Source organism: Poeciliopsis prolifica, unplaced genomic scaffold (assembly GCF_027474105.1).
Source record: "Poeciliopsis prolifica strain line A6 unplaced genomic scaffold, Auburn_PproV2 SCAFFOLD041, whole genome shotgun sequence".
Lineage (NCBI taxonomy): Eukaryota > Metazoa > Chordata > Actinopteri > Cyprinodontiformes > Poeciliidae > Poeciliopsis > Poeciliopsis prolifica.
In genome coordinates, this window is record NW_026562416.1 from 4,339,645 (window position 1) to 4,359,563 (window position 19,919).

General features: G+C 36.1%; 1 protein-coding gene across 2 annotated transcripts; it reads left to right on the forward strand.

The window, feature by feature from the left end:
* The first annotated feature begins 328 nt into the window (after positions 1-328).
* On the forward strand, positions 329-19,517 carry LOC129375802 (gamma-enolase). Of its 2 annotated transcripts, XM_055055086.1 has the most exons (13): positions 329-452; positions 9,778-9,863; positions 10,129-10,224; positions 11,012-11,070; positions 11,907-11,976; positions 13,044-13,177; positions 13,287-13,378; positions 13,462-13,592; positions 13,683-13,880; positions 13,970-14,171; positions 16,471-16,579; positions 16,817-16,875; positions 18,499-19,517. In XM_055055086.1, exons 2-13 carry the CDS (start codon positions 9,779-9,781, stop codon positions 18,566-18,568), a joined length of 1,305 nt encoding a protein of 434 aa, XP_054911061.1. In that variant the 5' UTR covers positions 329-452; position 9,778; the 3' UTR covers positions 18,569-19,517. The 2 variants fall into 2 exon arrangements, with proteins under 2 accessions (XP_054911061.1, XP_054911060.1); XM_055055085.1 differs by lacking the exon at positions 329-452 and having other exon boundaries at positions 9,740-9,863.
* The last annotated feature ends 402 nt before the right edge of the window (positions 19,518-19,919 follow it).

The window sequence follows — 19,919 nt, forward strand, 5'->3', positions numbered from 1 at the left end:
TCCCTAATTCATTCTCAGGGTAGCAGAGACATATTCATACAGAGGATCATCATGTCTGAGCATGGAGAAGATGGATTATATAACCGCATGCATACGGACTGAACCCCACTACAGCAGTAGAGAAAGACACTGAGACACTGGGAGACAAGAAGCTGTCCACCCATCATCTATTTTTACCACCACAGTCGGACATGGAGCCTCTGCACCCTGTCCTTATCCCTTCATCCAAACCCTTGGTCCATCTTCTCCTCTTTTAATTAACACTCATCTTCTTCTCTCCATCTCCCTTCTGAGTCATCTCCCCTCCCCCCCCTCCGTCACACATCTCACCCCCTCCTCTTCCCCTCCTGTTTTCCTCCTCTCCCTCCCTCATTGCTCAGCCTCTCCAGTATTTTCTCCATTGCCGTGCAAGGCAGAACACACACACACACTCATACACTCACGGGTGGCAGGTAAAGGAAGGTTTTTTGTTGTTTTTCTTATCCTGTTCTCTATTGGGTTTTGTCATTCTCCATCGCTATTTATTCCTTTTTAGTTTTGATGTGGGTTTCATGCTGCGTATAGCAGACATAATTCAAGGCATGTATGTGTGTGTTGTGAGATATTTGAGGTGTCACTGTGTGTGTTGCAGCTTCATGCATGTTTGGAAAATGGCTGTCAAGTGAATTTTGTGGGTGCAGAGAGAGACATGAGAGTGTACATGTGTGAGCCTCCACGTACGTGCACAGTGTGTGCCTGTGTGTCAGTTTGAGCTCTCAGGATGTGTCTGATAGGAGAGAAAGGATGAAGAAAACAAAACGTGTGTGTGCATTTTTGCGTTACTATGCATTTTGCTGTCAAGTCTGTGTTGAGATGTTCTCTTTTCTTGTAAACTACACAGAAATGTGTGGGTGTGTGTGTTAATGTGATATGCAGTTTCTTGGTGTTAATGTGTCCTTGTAGTTGAAGAGGGATGATTTGTTTATGAGTGTTGTGGCAGCAGAAATATAGTGTGTGAGGATTATGCATTCGTGTGTGTATGTGTGTGTTAGAAAGGTGGCAATGTAGCTTACAGGAAGACTGACCTGAATATCCTCTGACTTTTTGGAAAATGGCTGGTGTTTGCTCATGTGATTCTTGCCTGCAGTGTGTGTGTGTGTGAATGAGATGGGATCCTGGAGTCAATAATGCCCAGGTCTCTGGTTTCATCAGAGTATAGGCATCTCTGAGTCTCAGAGAAATATGCTTGGTTGTACTGAAACACTTCCTATAGCTCATCAATTCAAGTAAAGCTACCAAAAGTGACTTGGTTAATATATTTATAACAACATGCCTGGTTTTAGAAAAGGTAGCAAAGCCCATAAAGACAAATTAATGTTAGATAGTTATTATGCGAGCTTGTAATATTTTTTATTGTGATAAGAAAAATAGATATAGACACAAACTAAATGCTGGAGAAACATTATGTAGTCGGCCATTTAACAATAATTTTTGCTCTTGAACAGAAAATCTTGAAGGAAAATGTCAATACATAAAAAAAATGTTTTCATTTATCTCAACCTGTGTTTTTAGTACTCTCCGTTTGGTCCAGAACAATCTGTTCTTCAAGTTTGGTCATTGTGTATATTACTGATCTGAGCAGACATGATCATATGAAGACCAGATTTTTTGACAATTAATTTTTCCATTTCTTTGATTCAGCTCAGTAGCTAATACAATATGTGGTCTTGTTTTCAAGGCAGTCAGACATTTGACGATATCAACAGTGGTCTGTGAGTTTAATACATTATTCTAATGTTAGAAACCAAAATTATGGTCTGCTTGTCAAAATGCAAACCATTTTGAAAATGTTTAGCTAACACACTGATTTGGATGACATCTGGAAAGCCTGAGCTCTACTATAGCTGACCCTGATACACGTCTGGTTCTTCAATCATGTAAAATTGTAGATTTCTATCATGTTTCTTTGGTTCTTTTATGTAATTTCCACATGACTGAAGTTAGTTTACATGATTTGGGCCTTCCCTCATCTCTATCCACAGCTAAAGGGCAGCTGGTTGCAGAGATGCACCATCTGTTTTTTTATTTCAACAAATTAGTCCTCAGCAATATAAATTTGTTGGATGAAAACAAGCATTACTGGCATTGTGTTTGAGAAATTTATATTTTTACCTTCTGCGTATGACGGAACTGTTTTGTAAAAGCAGGTAGAGCCCTGTTCATAGCTGTTGATACATCTGGAAAACACAGTCTGTGTAAAATCCCTTCATTAAATTCTAATGATGAACAGAAAAAATATTCTACATTTAGATTTTATCAAGTAGAAATAATATAATAAAATAGAACCTATGATGAATGTTAATTTACTCAGCTAGGACAATAATAATGTTAAAAATAGTTTAATTGAATCATAAGTGACATTCTGGTGACCGTAATAAGTCTTAAAATGATGAACACAGATGATTATTTTCCTTAGCCAGTCGTCATGTTCATCTTTATTTGTGACAGTCAGAGCTGGAAATAGTGCTAATTATAGTATTTTGTAGTATAAATAAAACTCCTTACATCTATTTATGTCAATATATACATGCAGTTGTGTGTTTGTGCATGCGTGTGCGTGTTGATGCACCATATGCCACAGTTCTGTTGCCCATTTTCTTCTCCTCTCCCTCTCTACATTCCTCCATCTCTCCACTCTTCTCCAGCCATATATGGTCATTTAATTATTTATCCATGTCTGTCCTCTTCTTGTGATCCTTCCATTTCTGCCTCGCTCTGCCTTATTTCCTCTTCCTCTCCATTTTGTCCTTCATCACTCCCTCCCTCTCTCCTTCCTGCTGGCCATTCCCATTCCCAGGGAAACTCTTCCTTTCGTTTTGACAAATATGCAAAGCCATATTTCAGTGCTCATTTCCTGCTGATTTTTTTATCCCCTGCATAAATACTTTGATTTAAACTCTCTTATTTCACAGATGCTCCTTGTCTTGACAATTACAATATTGATTAATTACTATTTCGAATTGAAAAGCTACATGTTCTGTATTTTTTTCCTGAAAGAAACCACAAAACATTTAAGTAAGAAGTGATTTAATAAAATGTAAGCCAATCAAGAATTCAGCACAACTTTACTTTTGTTTTATTTAATCAAATGGTCTTCATGCATTCTCCACTTGTGTTTTATTGCATTACTCTTTATGAAATTGTTCCAGTTAATATTAACCAACTGTTAGTCTAAATATCCTAAAAGATTTGAATAAATTGAATAGTTGTGGGGCTAACATGTCTGAACCCCATTGGTCTTTTTAAATAATTAGCAAAATAACCAATGATTTTCTTTCCTGGCTTTTAACAATGCTGCACAACATTGTATCTTGTAAAGTGAAACAAAATATGTTTAGAAAAACAACAGAGATTATTACTCTATAAGAAATTAGCCCAAAAAATGAACCCTCTTATGATACAGATTTGGTCAAATCCAACAAATTATGATTATTTATTCAATATCCTAGAGCACATTCATCATTTCAACAACAAGTTGCTCATGTCATCTAAATGCACACACAGTCTGGTTTGGCTAGAGGTTGTTTAATGTTAATAAAATGGAGTTCTTCCTTTCCACAGTTGCTCATTCCTTGTTCAGAGGTAACAAGTAATTGCTGAAAAGTTGGTGATTTGATGCAACTGGTTTGGCTTTGTTAGATGTACTTTTATGTATCAACATTACATGAGGAGCCTAATTTGACTGAATTGTTATGCAGTTCAGATACGATTGGACTGCAAGATTGGATCTTAGTCTTATGTCAGAATCTGATTTAATCCAAATTTAGACTTAAATTTTTATAAATTTGTATGTCTTGCCTTGAAAAATGATTCAGGTTGCATTTGTTGTGAATTGGTTCAACAAATGCTTCACGTAGAAGCCAGTTGTTTCTGGATATCAGAGGACGTCTTCATGAATGCTTTCTATCTATGACCAACAAAAAGTCATCATTTAAAATTTTCAATGGGTTTTGTTTCTGAGTTTTATTAATTAATTTTAAGACAAACAAGTACAAAAGCACTTGCATGGGTTAAGAAACAAATCTGTCAATCTTGTTCTTTGTGACTGGAACACAATTTGATATTCTAATGTTAATCATAAGGATTACATTATTTGTTTAGTTTGTTTTGCATTAGTAATATGTGGCAAAGTAAAAAGAAACATTATTACTGTAAATAATTTAATGCTGGAAAAGTCTTGTTAACTGATATCTTGGACTTTTGAGATCTTTCATTTGAATTGTTAAACTCTAATATTTGAGTTACATGTAAGATTTTTAGGTTTAATGGCAATGAAAATATAGGCAACAAAAAATTAACCTGGTGTCTTGTTTACAGTGACAAAGTAATGTAACCTTACTATATTTACAAGATTAGATCCTCCCCACATTCATTTACAGATGACCCAGTCTGATAAAATATATCACATCTGACACACAATAAGTGTGAAACATTTCAAGGTAAATTTAAAAAACGGTTTGCTTCATAACATATACCTGTTTAATCAGATCATAAATAGCCAATGACAAAACAATAACTCAGTGCTTTGAAAATAGCTTGCTAATCCTGAAACCAATCAAGAGGTTAGGGTGGGAGGTTTTTTCTTCCCATCAAAATGGGATGAAAACATTTATTTACCGTAAGTTGCTTTGAAGGTGGTATGCTTGTTGGGAACTTTGGAAATTTTTAATTTACTGGGATTTTCAATGCTTGACCATCTTTGGGGTTCCCAAAAAATGGTCCAAAAATGAAGAAATCTCTTAATCGTGGCATTAGTGTGCTGAAAAATGCCTTTGGTGACATCAGAGGTGACTGAACAGACTGGACTGAGATTTTAGTGAAAGCAACAGAGACTAAAATAATCAATTGTTAAAAGATAGTCAAAGTGTGAAAAACACCAATATTAAACACAAAGATTTTAAATTGTGAAGACGCCCAGGCTACAACAGCAGAAGACCAATCTTGAGGACTAGCAAGAAACTGAAGCTTAGGTAACTGCCAGATTGTTACAGATCGAAAAAATCTGTAACAATCTGATAGGATCAAGATCTTAAATCTTGATTTTAACAGTGAAATTCAGGTGGTGGGGTCAGAGTTTGGTGTGAACTACCTGTGTCTTTGATGTTAATTGAAATACAATTACATTGTTATTCTTATTGTACGTGATTTTAGTAGAATTACTTTAAGCACATCTACAACATCTTTGCCTCTTATTGTTAGTCTTCCTTGCAGATAGATATTGTTGCTATTTCTATTCTATTTGAACTAAATACCTCCATATCACTCCATCCCTGCTTCACCCATTTGTGTTGGCCTATATGGAGTTTTTTCTCCATCTGATCAGTGCTGGTATCTTTTCTGCTGAGCACTGCAGTCTCAGTTAGGTGTGGTTTGATGCGTTCGTGAGTGTCCTCCCTCCCGCTCTGCTGCTGCTGCTGTAGAGCTTACGTAACACACAGCAACGTGTAGAAACAGCAAAGAGTGAGAAACACAGGGAGGATGTGGAAAAAAGGAAGAAAGAAGGATGGAGATAATATGAGATTGATTAGGCAATAACCTCAAGTTCGGAGGAGAGAACATGTGTTCATGTATATTATATGGTGCAAATTGCAGGAGGATGCCAGAGATGTTAATGCAGAGATGTTAATGCATGCATGACTGACTCAGTGACAATGGAATTAGACTTTCTTCAGAGTGTAAAGATTAAACTTCATTTAGATGCATGTTGTACTTGAATTGCATGCAGAAGAAGAGGTAATAAATGTAAGTAAACGAGATGAAAACACACTTATGAACAGTTTTTGCATAATTTAAACATATGAAAACTGTTCAGCTAAGTCTTTGGTTTTCTTGGTGTTTATCATCAACTGAAAGTTATTAATCAAGTAGATAATTTATGAGTAAATGCAAAGTCTTTTTGTTGACATCTCATGCAGTGCTACTTCACCCTTAGGTGTAGAACTGTTTGGGAAGACTCTGCAATACGGCAGGGTGGGGCGTCAGAGGATCACCAAAAAGGAACAGAGAACCAGTATCATAAAATTAATGGTTGCCTGTAGGGAAAATCCACCCACACATCAATTACTTTCACTCCTGACCAAGTGAATGCTGAAGGCACCTTTTCTGCCTTTTTCTTTAACTGAGCATCATTTACACTTTTCACTCATTTCCCTGAAAATAGGTGAATTAGAAAGAATTTATAGGTTCTCATGTCTGCACTTAACCATCAGCAGAAAGCTTTAGAACAGATTTTAAAACTGAAGTTAAATGTCTAAGTGCTTTAAAGACTTTAATAAAATTGAGAGTTGAGTGGCCAAGAGCCACTTTGTTAGGGTGAACAAACTTATGTTACTAGAGAAAGTTTTTACATGGGAGATAAGTAGAAATGAGCAATAAAAACAATCACATTAATAGAGTTTCATATTATCAGGAAGTTTTGCCTGAATTTAGGCTGATAAAGGAAAATAAAGTGCTTTGAAACATTATTATTATTCAAGATTTGCCTCATGCAAAAACAAACAAGTTTAAAAAAATGCTTTAAGATTTTTCAGGTAATCCAAAAAGTATTCTTAAAATTGGACCATAAAAATACAAATACATTAAGTCATAAAAGATTAAAGAAAACTAAAGCATGATTCCATATTGCAGCATTAAGATATTAATAATATGAACCAAGTTAGGGTTTATTTTGAAAATATATTTGTGCTGTTTGAAGAGTAAAGGTTGGGAATTTTCTTTTAATGTCAGTTATGAAATGATTGCATCCCATTTGAATGTGTCCAAGTTTCTGCCATTTGAGCCAAACTTGTTTTTATGAAAGGAAATTAGCTAGTAAATCCAAGAAGAACCAAGCCAGCAATGACCTTAGGAAAATGGGCACTTTTAGGGTAAACTTATAATAACAATATTTAATTGACCACATGGAAAGTGTCAGGAATATTTTATGGTCAACTATTTAATTGGCCAAAATGAGAAGAATGTTTAAAGCTCCCAAGGTGAATATTTTAAACTCAAAAGCAATGTGCCAGATGTCAAGCATGGTTTGGATTTACGGGCTGAAAGAAGAATTTTGCTCAGTTTTTTTTTAACTTGACATAAGATCAAAATTGAGACCTAAAGAATTGGGTCTTACAACAGGAAAACAATCCAAAAAAACATATAACAATGAAGCACGTCTCTGAAAAGCTCTGCTTAAAAACTAGGTCTGTGCATTTCTTCAAGCCAGTCAAAGAAATCATTCCAAAATGTTGCTTGAAGGCTAAAATCAATATTATTTCCAGGACTATGATGAGTGTGTGTAAACCCTTTGCTATTTATTTGTGTATTTATTTAAGATACTGTGAGTAAAAAATATGAAACTTGTGGTCCGTCAGGCCAGTGACAGGGTTGGTGTTGGATGTAAATCTTTTCATTTACATTCAGGGTTTTTGTCACAAAACTTACTTGTACTGGATATGAACCAAGTGGTTTTATTTTCTGAAACATATTCACATACCATGGTATCAAAAACATTTTTATTTTTATTGCAGCAACTTAACCTTTGAAGTCACACGAGACAACACAAATGTGGCACCTTTGTTTTTCTAGAGAAATTTCTCCATCTTCAGTGTAAAAGAATTACAAAAAGCAATCCAGTTTCCTTCCAATGCATGTTCATACAACATAGATGCAGTCTGATAAAAACTAAAAAAGCTTTTTTACCTAAACTTTGATTTAAGGTCTTATCTCCATTATTCATTGGCAAAATACAAAGTGCTACTCTTATAGCTATATTGTGAAGCAGTGATGAGAGGAAAGGAGTGGATCTTTTTTTGATTCTCCTTCTTTCTGTCAGTGCAATTGAAAAATACAACCTCAGTGCCAGGCTTCTGCAAGCTACCAGCCAAATTTAGCTCACAGATCGATAAAGTATTCATACAGCAAAGAGGGACAAGAGCAGCATAAAAGGACTTTTTTGACATATTGCCGCAGTTACAGTTCTATGTGTTTGGAATATCAATGGGCAAACACCCACGGAGGAGAGCACAGATAATCAAAGTGAAATGGGATTGAAGGTACAGGTTCCATTATTGTAGCAGGTTTTTGCAGGCTAATAATTTTATGGTAATACAAAAAAAATAATTAAAAAGTATCATCAAAGAGAATTAATGCATTTTTAATTCTGATAGGTAAGGTAGTTCAGTCTGTCACAAAGAAGCTGCTGCTTTCATGTTGTACTTTAAAGTGAATGTTAGAATTGGATATAAAGTGACATGAGGTGATTCTGGACGAAAGCAGAGAAAGAAAAACGCAGCTGGGAGGTCAATCTAACTTCTTCAATTTTCTCAAGTGTTCTTTCTCATCTCTCATAACAGAAAAAAACTGTTATGTTTGATTTGACTCAGAAGTTAACCCTCTGATCTAGTGATGCTGCTGTACTGCTGTAGTTAGGAAGGCCAGACTAACTCCTAACAGAGCCAAAAGGGAAATATTTCTCTTCATTTCAACGGTAGAACAACTTGCACACAAGTAGATTGTACAATTTTGCTTGCAACTTGCTCTAGTTTGTGCAATCCAAAACAGCCATCTTGGTTTATGTGCTCAGAGAGAACTTTCTGTCACTGTCCTGTCACTCCAAGAAAGCTACATTAGAGAGCTAACAACATCAAGTTTTGTCCTTTGATTTCTTTTTCTTTTTTTCTTTTTTAACTATGTTCTCTTCTGAAAAATGTGTAGGGTAAAATTTTTTTCATTTACTATTCTGAGCTTTGTTGTCATGTTGCTAAAAATAAACCTCTGCAGCAAACACAAAACCGGCTAAGTGCATTAAAGATCTAAATGGAGAAAAGCCTTGGACAAAATGTGTGTAAACCGCACATGTTGATGGATGCTTTAAATCGCTTTGTATTGCACTGCTTTGCAAGTCTTGCATGAAGATTTTGTTGGATTTTTGAGAGAGATGTGCGTTGATGCTGTGACCTATTTAGGTGAAAGCTCCAGTGGCTGAGCTGTTTTTCCAAGGGTGTAGACTGGCACCACACGATGCATCTTGAATGCATTTGTGCTGCAAGAGTTTCCGAGATCTCTCTCCTGGGATGCAAAAAGCTGAAGAAGTAAACAGGCTCAGCGGAAACATAAAGATACTGTGAATACAGCAGAAAAGTGAATATGCATAAGGTTGAATTTCATACAAAGCTTTTCTTCTTGCTTTCTATTTTATAAAGCAGCATTGTCTCAGCTCAGTTTCATCCTGTGAATCTGGTTATGATGTGTCTTGTGTTTCTTGAAATTATGCAGACCATTATAAAGATAACGTATCACCGAAAACAATTTAAGTGTTGGTAAAATCCTAAATCCTTCTATTATATATATTTTAACTGCAGTTACAGTTAAGTGTACTATTGATTCAATGTAGGGCAATGCTATATTCTATTTTCACAAAGACATTCAGTTCATGTATTGAATTAATGTGGTTTTAAATGCTAAACTGCAAGCTGTAAATTCATTTGATCGTAATCTAAACAACACATGAAACAAATCCATTGATCTATTACAGAAAGAAAGTATTAAATAAAGAAATACATAAATGATTTTACTCAAACTTCAAAATATAGCATGACAGAAGGTCAATCTTTCTTGATTTGTCACACTAATGTTTCAGTATCTGATCTAAAAACTACAGCTGCAGTTTTTACTTGCTTGTATTCAGTTGGAATCATTTTTGCTGCCTTGATTTACAGTCCATTTATGATTGATAATGTCAGCCTGTTTGACCCTCAGGATGTCGATCGTCAGCATTGTTGCCAGGGAGATCCTGGACTCCAGGGGAAACCCCACTGTTGAAGTGGATCTTCGCACAGAAAAAGGTTATTTGACTTAGAGAAACAAAATGAAAAAACTATATTTATGACTTAGTTGCCAACAGCATAATCTATTTAACTATGACAGAGACTTCTATTTCAAGCATCGATAAATGCTTGAAATAGAAGTTTGGGAAAAAATACAAGGACATTCTCGAGATTACCGGTAGAGGAGAGGCGATTATTTATTTTCTGTCTGATATGTCTATTGATTTGAGTACCTTCCTTGTCATTTAATCAATTTAAAACCATTTTTTCATTTGTTTCTCAGGTCTATTTAGGGCTGCAGTGCCCAGTGGGGCTTCCACAGGGATCTACGAGGCTCTGGAGCTCCGAGATGGCGATAAAAGCCGTTTCAAGGGAAAAGGTAAGAAGACAAATCAGCCGGGCATCTATGTTTAATTTCTGTCAACAGAAACTCAGTGCTGCATAAAGTAATTCAACATTCACATTTAGAAAATTCTTAAAGCTTCTGCAGAGAAAGCTTGAAAACCTTTTTTTGTTGTTGTTGTTATTCTATGAATTTTGAATGTTGATTAGGGATAAAAGTAATAGCAAAAAAGTAACAAAAATATTTATAAAATTTAAGTTTGCAACCTGGTGTCGAATATGTGTTGGAACTCTAAATTCTGTATTCTAATTTTTTTGGAAGAAAACTACACAAACATTTGATGTTAATGTAAATAGAGCGTTGTGATAATTGTGGTAGTCACAAGGTTATTTTTATTCATATGGTGAAAATTATTGTTTAATTAATTCTACACTTTAATTGAAGTTTTATACCTTAGGTTAAATTGATTTTTTTGTCTTTCCACAGTCTCCATAAATTCTCCAATCATTTCAAAAGTTCAACTTTACTAGAAAATAAAAAGTATTGTTAACATGTACTATTTTCCAATATATGTAAAAAAAAAAAAAAAACAAACAAAAAAAAAAAACAGCACTCTTTTTCAGTTTGAATTGTATTCAAAAAAGTGTTGCCTTGTGTTTGAGCAAAATAATTTCATTTTTCTTCTGCTTTGGGTTCAACACAAAGATTGGCTCTAAACTGATGTGAAGTGGTTATGTTCCACTTTATTTACTTCAATGTTAATTTCTTGATTTTCCCTTTTTATCATTTTGTAAACTCTCCTTTTCTTCATTTTGTGCTTTAGGTGTTTTGAAGGCAGTTGGACACATCAATGATACTCTGGCGCCAGCCCTCATAGCCTCTGTAAGTCATTAAAACATTTTTATGCTGATTAGCAATAATAATTATTCACGGCAAACCTAAAGCTCTCAAGGTTCAAATGTGGAAACACATGAACCAATGTGGAGGCAATTAACACATTTCTTAGAAATTATGGATATGCCAAAATGAGTTTTTGGAAATGTAATATGAAGAATATTTAAGCTTTCGAGGAGGTAATGATCAGAAATGGATGGGTCTTACGTGAAAATGTTTTCTGCCTTGGAGACATCTGGATGAACTGACTGCAGAGAGTAAGAATGGGGGAACAATAACACTTAAGAATGGCAAGAGTGCTGCAAAAATGAAGATAATGATGTCATGAGTTAGAGGAATTGATATGAGAACATTTTTGATACCAGAAGCAATGCAAAACGAATCATTTCTTTCTTATTAAAACTTGTTCTATTTCCTCATTTTTACAATTTTTTAAACTTTTAACCCATTTCATTGGTAATTCAAGTAGGTTTAATGGCATTTATTTACATAGCATTAACCGAAAACAATAATACTACTTCAAATTTTTTGCCAAAATACAAACATGTCACATTCCTACCCATTTCCATGCACCCCAGTTCAATATTGGAATTTTAAAACAAGTACAAACAAGGCAAAAGTTTAGTAATTCAGCCATGCTAAACATAATTTTTTTTATTTTTTTAAAAAGTTCATAAATAGGTGATTTTTGACATTGCAAGGCTTAAAAAAAGTCAAACTAATTTAAACATCAACTGTTCATAGAGAGTAGCCTTTAAAGTCTTTTCAAAACCTATAACTTGACGATGCAGTTTTGTTTGCTAAGTTTCATTTGCTGTCTGCAGGGCATCAGTGTGGTGGAGCAGGAGCAGTTGGACAACACGATGATTGAAATGGATGGCACAGAAAACAAATGTGAGTCAAAACACGACAGAATGACTTATACCTCACCATCAGCCTGTACCAGCCAGCTGGAACTCTCTCGTGTTCAGCAGCTCGCACATATTTTAAAAACTGTTTGCACCAAAGGCTCATTTGTCACAGAGTCCTTTGCAGAGCAATAAGCTGCATAAATACAGACGGTAATAAGACAGCGCAAATAGATTACTTTGGCTCGGAGAACACCAACTCACATGTTTGATTAATAAATTCACTGTGAATTTATTTCATCTTCCTAACAGGACAAGTAATCATTTCTGGAAGCACAGCCAACAACCATGAAAATGGTTTGTAGGAAGAAATTAATAGTAGTAGGTACAATAAACCTGACAAAATTAAACAGTAGGAAATAATTGGCAGAGACAGAGAAGGATTTTGCTTATTTAGGTTCTACAATAGCAATAAATACCAAAAGATAACTAAACTGGATAAATAATTATATTTATGATCACTTTACTTTATTATACCCTAAGTCACAAAAATGTAAGCAAACATATTTAGACTTTTTAAAATATAAATTCAAGCACCATTGTCTTGTTTGTAAGTCACAATTCACAGAAACAGCAAATAGACAAACTTTTATTTTGTAAATTTAAACCAAATCAATTTTATTCAGAGAAATTTCACATTTAAAACCCTTGTTTTGTCGACTTCAACACATCAGTTGTATAGTAAAAGACATATAACAACAAATTAAAATCAATTCTCTCATTAGTAGTTTACATAACTGTTAACAGCTGTTAATCCAAACTGCATGCTCACATCCTCAATACTAAATATTCCATTTGTACCATTTAAAAAAAAAAAAACCTTTTGTGCTCCCCCCCAAAAATTCTGTTCCAATGTCAAAAACAACATAAAAGCCTAAAAATATAAATTAGCAAAAGTTCTTATGCCTATGTCTGAAATATCTGATAATATATGATGTATTAAAAGTAAAAAGAAAATGGAAATTTAACGTTGTTTTTCTTTCATAAGTAAAGTTTTGCAAGAAGTTTTGATACTTACTCCTGTCTTTTCCAATCATCTGGCTTATCAAACAGCTAAGTTTGGAGCCAATGCCATTTTGGGAGTATCCCTCGCCATCTGTAAAGCCGGTGCAGCAGAGAAGGATGTCCCTTTGTATCGCCACATAGCTGACTTAGCTGGAAACACGGAGCTTGTGCTGCCGGTTCCTGTAGGTCTCAATCACATTATACAGTGACTACAAGTCGGATGAAAATATTTCAACTTACAATGGTCATTTAGCTGGATTTTAAAAGCCATTTTATTCTTTGTCCTTCCAGGCCTTTAATGTGATAAATGGAGGATCTCATGCAGGAAACAAACTTGCCATGCAGGAGTTTATGGTTCTGCCTGTTGGGGCCGAGTCTTTCAAGTAAGAACTGTGCTTTGCTTTTTGTCATCCATTTTGGTTTGTTCTCTGTTTTTATCTTCCTGTTCCTGTGGTTTGATTTTCAGAGAGGCCCTGAGGATAGGATCCGAGCTCTACCACACACTGAAGGGCGTGATTCATGAGAAATATGGTCAAGATGCTATTAACGTTGGAGATGAAGGAGGATTTGCTCCAAACATCTTGGAGAACAGTGAAGGTGAAGATGGAAATGTAGTTGAAAATAAGGCCATTCTGCTTTTAAGCATTAATGACTTGACCTTTTTGTAATGTCTTCTTCGATTCTCAGCCCTGGACTTGCTGCAGACTGCCATTGAGAAAGCAGGCTTCACCGATAAGGTCGTAGTCGGCATGGACGTGGCCGCCTCTGAGTTTTACCGTGAGGGGAAGTACGATCTGGACTTCAAATCCCCTCCGGATTCATCCCGACACATCACCGGGGAAGAGCTGGCTGACATCTACCAAAGCTTTGTCAATAATTACCCAGGTGCAGCACTTTCTGTTTGATAAATGAGAAAATACAAAATCATTTTCGCTTTCCTTAAAGACTAAACATCTCTCCCTGTTACCTCCCAGTGGTGTCCATTGAGGATCCGTTTGACCAGGACGACTGGGAGGCCTGGTCCCGTCTGACGGCCCAGGTGGGGATTCAGGTTGTTGGGGACGACTTGACAGTGACCAATCCAAAAAGGATAGAGAAAGCTGCAGAGGAGCGAGCCTGCAACTGCCTGCTGCTCAAAGTCAACCAGATCGGTTCCGTCACTGAAGCTATACAGGCGTACGTCTGCTTTTTAAAAATTATTTAACTGTTTTCTTGTTGTTTTACTTTGGAGAGTTGTGAAATACCTCTTCATAGGATAACTTTTTCTTCACTTGTCAGACAGTAACAGAATCTACAAATATTTACTGTATTTCATTCATGAGATCTTTGTGCTTTATGTTAGGGCTTTTATAAGGGGGCAAAAAAGGAAAGACTTGACCAACAATATGTAACAGATGGAGCCAACAATGAAAACATGTTAGCTTATCTACTGAGGTAATGGTGGAGATTTATGGGATTCAGGTGAGCTTAATCAGTGGGATTGGCAACAGCTGTTCCAAGTTAGAGCTGAACAAGACACAGAAGGCTTTACAAACCAAAAGGGAAAAAGTCTAATACGAACAAATGAGAACAAGCCAAAATGCACAGACCGAAGAACCTAAAAACAAAAAAACACACATGAATTGACTGATAAGGCCAATAAATCCATGTTGTATATGAAAACCAAGACTCAAACACACAAAGATCATGACACTCTGTTCAATGTGCAGAATGAAAACAGATGTTTCTTAGAAACTGATTTATTGAATGCTTGCAGGTTTGCTGTATTTGTCATAGCTGCTACAATGAAATAAACAAGTTTAATTGATGGGTAATTAGCATGCTTTTGCTGAACTGCAGTCATCTGAATCAAGTGTGCAAAAGGAGAGAAACATTAAAAACATGCAGGTCTATGGATCTGGGTTGGAAAACACTAAATCAGGACATGGTTGTCTATGTATTTTTTAGTTTGTGTAAGGCTTCAAGGACTCAATAATTTGCCAATATTTAGATTTCAAGGAATGTACTAGACAAATTTGTGGATCTGTTGGTAATAATGTGTAAAACGCTCAGCATAAATGCACATTTTATTGCTGAAGAACAATTGTAAATATAAGAAAGATCCCAAAAAGCTGCCTTTTAATGTGAATACTTTTATGCAGTGTTTATGCAAATAGATTGGAGACATGCAACCCGAACTCACTCTTCTGTGAAATGAAAAGGATCAAACAGAAGCACCTTATGGAGGCTTTGACCTTGTTGAGCCATAAAGATTTCTGTGTCGTCTCATCAATCAGTCCTGCAAACAAACTCAGAGTTAGTCAGGTCACTGTCAGCAGTGTCAATCTCGAGACAATAACGAGGAATCCGAAACATTAACTTAATTAAACCAGTTATTTTCTGTTCATTTAAATTATTCCTCAAGGTATGATTGTTGTTTTCTTTGTTTCTTCTTAGCCGCCTTCACACAGTAGAATGCACTCTTCCTGTGACTCTGTGTGTGTCATTAATTTGAGGCCTGACATAATGTCACTCAGCCTTATGAAACTATCAATCATTGAGTCCAGCAGCAAGAGAGAAGAGGGTGTGAGGAAGATTAAATGACAAACAGAACCAATGACACTATTAGTGATGTATTGGCTCCATCTCCTAAAAAAAAAAAATCACCCTGCATCATTAATCTGATGTATTTAATAGCTCAGCTGGCTGAGTGGAAATTCCGGGAAGCCTGCAGCTTTAGAGGACATCTTAATTTTTATGTTGTTAACTTGTCAGATGACCTGCGGCTACAAATGAATCATAATGTGATTAATGCACTCGCCCAATTAAGAGGGTAATATATGCAATACTGCAGTTGTGAGTGGAGCGAAAAGAAGGAATTTTGTGTGCTGAAGACTATGAATTTCTCTCTATAGTACATGAAGACAATGAAATATTTCAACAGTGAAACAACAACTGCACCAAAGTCAGGGATCATGTATGGTAAATAATATATTTGTATAAAGTGCAAAACTTTACATTTAGTTAAGAGATTTTTATTTTCAATACATGGGTAACACAGAAGACTGGATCTAGTTGTTTTAGATGTAAAAGTTGTTTTGTTTGCTTTTAGAAAAGGAAATACAAGTCAACAGATATTTAATTCCTTTATCCTTAGAAAGTTAAGGAAGTTTCATTGTAATTTTCAGCACCTATGCTGCAGTATTTATATTGAGAGAGTAATATATATATTAAGAGTGCTTAAGTTATTCTCAGCTCTCTTTTTTTGTAGAAATTTCTGCTTCTTTTTAAGATAAAAAACAGAACAATGTTTCATTTTTTCAAAATGTCCCTAGTAACTCCTAATGTTCCCTTTGAACAGTACTGACTCTCTAATTTCAGAGTAAATAACGTGCTGCAAGGCGCAGCAGCACAACCTGCTCAAATGTTGAGATGCTACAGTATTTATTCCCATGAAAATTAGGTTATGATGTAAACTATTGGCTCTTCCTCTCAGATGCAAGCTGGCTCAGGCCAATGGCTGGGGAGTGATGGTCAGCCATCGCTCAGGGGAGACAGAGGACACCTTTATTGCCGACCTGGTGGTGGGACTCTGTACTGGACAGGTAGTAACTTCACTGCTCTGACAAAATATTTGTGTAATCTGACAAAATAACATCCTGTTAAGCTAGCTCACAGCAGAGTAATAAATTGACAAGTTTGTGCTGTGACTTGATAAATTGCAGCTTTTTCAGTCTGTGCATTAAAATTTCCATCTCTGAGGTTAATTTGGTCTTATCCAACTTCACTTATTCCTTATTTTGGTTTGTCCATAACTTACTGAACTTCTTTCTCTATTGCAGATTAAGACTGGCGCCCCCTGCAGATCTGAGCGACTTGCTAAATACAACCAGCTCATGAGGTCAGTAGGTTGCAGAGACTGGGCTCCACCATTCACACATCTTAGGTGTCCCATTAAGCTTTATTGATGATAATTTGAGCTATTATCATTTACTGTCAATGTTTTTTTGACAGTTTAGTGTCACACAATAATAATTCTCCAATTCTTGGAAAAAGCCACATTTTTGTGTCTAGATTGAGAAACAAAATGTAATAAAAATTTTCTTTGCAAATGTCAGACCTCACCCAGATCTAGAATAATTCTAGATGGGTGAGGAAATAGACTAATCTGATGGAAATTTGAAATATGGAAAGCTAACATATTTCAACACATTTTTCAGTTTTTATTTTATTATGCCTAAACTTTCTTCAGTATTGCTGCAGTTCCATGTCACCTTTCAACCTAAATCAAATCAGGCAGAGCAGCAGCTCTCCAGAGCCACTTCTCCTAAGGTGCTTGCTCTATTTTAGGACTTAGAGTCCGAGCTAATTGACGTGACAGTCGACAGCATTGCTGGTGTCACCCCATGCGCCCGAACCAGTCAGCGGCTGGTAGGAGCAGGGAGAGTAGGAGGAGGAGGGATCGGCTCAGCGATTTAATCCCATTGGGTTGCTGTGGAAGCACATGGAAGAGGTGGAGGCTGGAAAGACTTAGAGTGGCAATAACCAAGTAGAAACACTAATCTGTGCAGTTGAGCAAGAAAACGCAGGTGAAAAGTTTGACTTGTCCAACTCAAACTAATGTCAATGTCATAAAACATTTAAAAGTCAATATTTACTTTTCTACCACCAAATACATACAAAAACAAGAGAACATATAATTTAGGCAATCAAGCTGTGCCTCGATCATCCAGGAAATTACAACAAATAAATGTAAAGTTACCTAAACAAGACAACTTTCTCAGGAAGACCAGTTACTAAATGGGAGTTGTGGGACTGGAAATGTGGCAGATAATGCTCGGCTGGTAAGGTGAAGGAAGAAACAATAAAACTTTGCAGGCCGCAAAAACTCCATAACAACTAGCAGCACTTTTTACATTCTTACAGGTTGGTTGTAAGATATTCCAATAAGAAGCGTTTTTTGTCTTATCATCAAAAATACAAACACTTGTTTGCAGCTTTTCAAGCGTTAACAAAAGATGGAACCATGTGACTCATGCCCGGTGTATGGTGGATAATCTGAAATGCTGTGGACTTATTTTTTCTTGTTTGGCATCTTAATCTTAAAATTATATGAATATTCTCAATTACGACTGAAAGCTCAGAACTTTGAAAGACTGCAGAAGCTTGTTGTGACTTTTCACAAGAAAAAAATGTAACACTGTTTTAATCTTTTATCTTTTTTCTACTCTCCTGTCACTCTGCTTAGGTTACCTGTCTTCCCCTGTTCGATAGGTGATAGGAAGTGCCTGCTGATTGTTACTTAACATTGAGAAGGTTTTTCAGACACCAGAACACATTAACTTATTGCCAAAAATCAAGTTGGTGGGTTTTGTAAGCACTGTGGCTGATTTTAGAAGCAGCAGAGACCCAAATGGAAGCACAAAAATATGCAAAATATAAATTTTGCATGAAAGGTCCCTTTCACTTATCAAAATATTTTTAAAAAAATGTAACACAAGGACTTGTGTCTCTGTTTTTTCAGGATCGAGGAGGAGCTGGGCGACCAGGCTCGCTTTGCCGGCCATAACTTCAGGAACCCAAGCGTCCTGTGAAACCAGCTGACAGACGAGAATGACACACACTCAACGCACGCAAAATGCCCATGCAAACTGACACAAAAGACTAGCAAGGAATGAGCCATGTACAAAGAGCGATCACTCAAATTCAGGAAAAATACAATCGCAAAAGAGTTAAGCAAAAGAAATGAATCAATTATGCACTAGACTTAAAAGAAGGGAGGTGATGCTGTATGCAGACACACATACACATCCGCACACAGTTGCAACACCTGAAAATGCACATGCAGGGGAACACTATAAAGAAAACCCTACAATCTATAAGCCAGACATGCACTGTTATTGTAGGAATAGTTCATGTACACCCAGGAGGCAGGCCTGCAAAGATGATGATTATTGTTGTGAAAAAACAGAGGTGAATAAGTAGAAATTCTGTAGAATATAGTCTGAAGCACGCAACTGATAGAGATGAAAAAGTCAAACTTTTAAGACCAAATGAGGATGATGCAGATGTAGGAACTGAGTGAAAGCAACAATAAAACAATAAAGAGCACTCCAACACCAAAACACACAAACACACACACTCTCAGCTGTGTCTCTCTCTCACCTGGACACTCAACAACCTGCACTCTTCCCAGCTCTGTCCTCCTCCCTTTCTCTCTATATATTTTACTCTTCTTCTTCTCGTTGTGTCTGTGTCTCAGTTTTAACTGTTCTGGTTTTCTTCTCAACCTTGTGTGAATCTGATTATTTGTCCTTCATGCTTGAAGTCCTGCTTCTCTACTGAAAGAAAAAGAAGATCAATCCTTAAAACTCAAGAACCTTTGACCCTTTTGGTTCCCCGTCCCTTGTTTGTCCATAGAATAGCTGTGTCAAAAAAAATGAAAGAGCAATGAAAATAAAAATATGAAAACAATAAAGGAACGCTTGTCAATTAAAATAATGTGAAAATATGTGAAATAAAGATTATGTTCTAAGATTTCAATCAGTTTCTAGTCTATCTGTGTTTGCAGTTATCTGAATCTCTCTCCCTAACTTTACACCTACGACATGTATTATGATTACATGGAACAGATGTGACTTCAAAATATCATTTGAGAACTATAGAAAGATATATGTTGAAGGCTACAAGTAAATTAAAAGCCCAATAGCTGTTCTGTGATCCACCCGGTTATCTCTGAGTTTTTGTGGAGGAAAATTATAGGATCTAAATACATGAGCATACATAAAAATGCATAGACAGAAAAATTCCAGCTACAGTAGCTAATTAAAAATGTTGTAAAATCTTATACTCAAAGTCGCAGATAGCTTGCAGTTTACTTTGAGGAGTTTCACAAGGCTCGGCTTTCCTGCTCTATTCCAGTTCCTGTTCTTAGTGTTTGCTTCC

What these genes read in the sequence shown, in the direction of transcription:
- LOC129375802 (XM_055055085.1), top strand. Translation starts at nt 9,755, where the DNA reads ATGTCAGCCTGTTTGACCCTCAGGATGTCGATCGTCAGCATTGTTGCC. An exon ending in AAGCCGTTTCAAGGGAAAAG is followed by an intron (nt 10,225 to 11,011) that starts GTAAGAAGACAA and finishes TTTGTGCTTTAG; the next exon opens with GTGTTTTGAAGGCAGTTGGA. An exon ending in CATCTTGGAGAACAGTGAAG is followed by an intron (nt 13,593 to 13,682) that starts GTGAAGATGGAA and finishes TTCGATTCTCAG; the next exon opens with CCCTGGACTTGCTGCAGACT.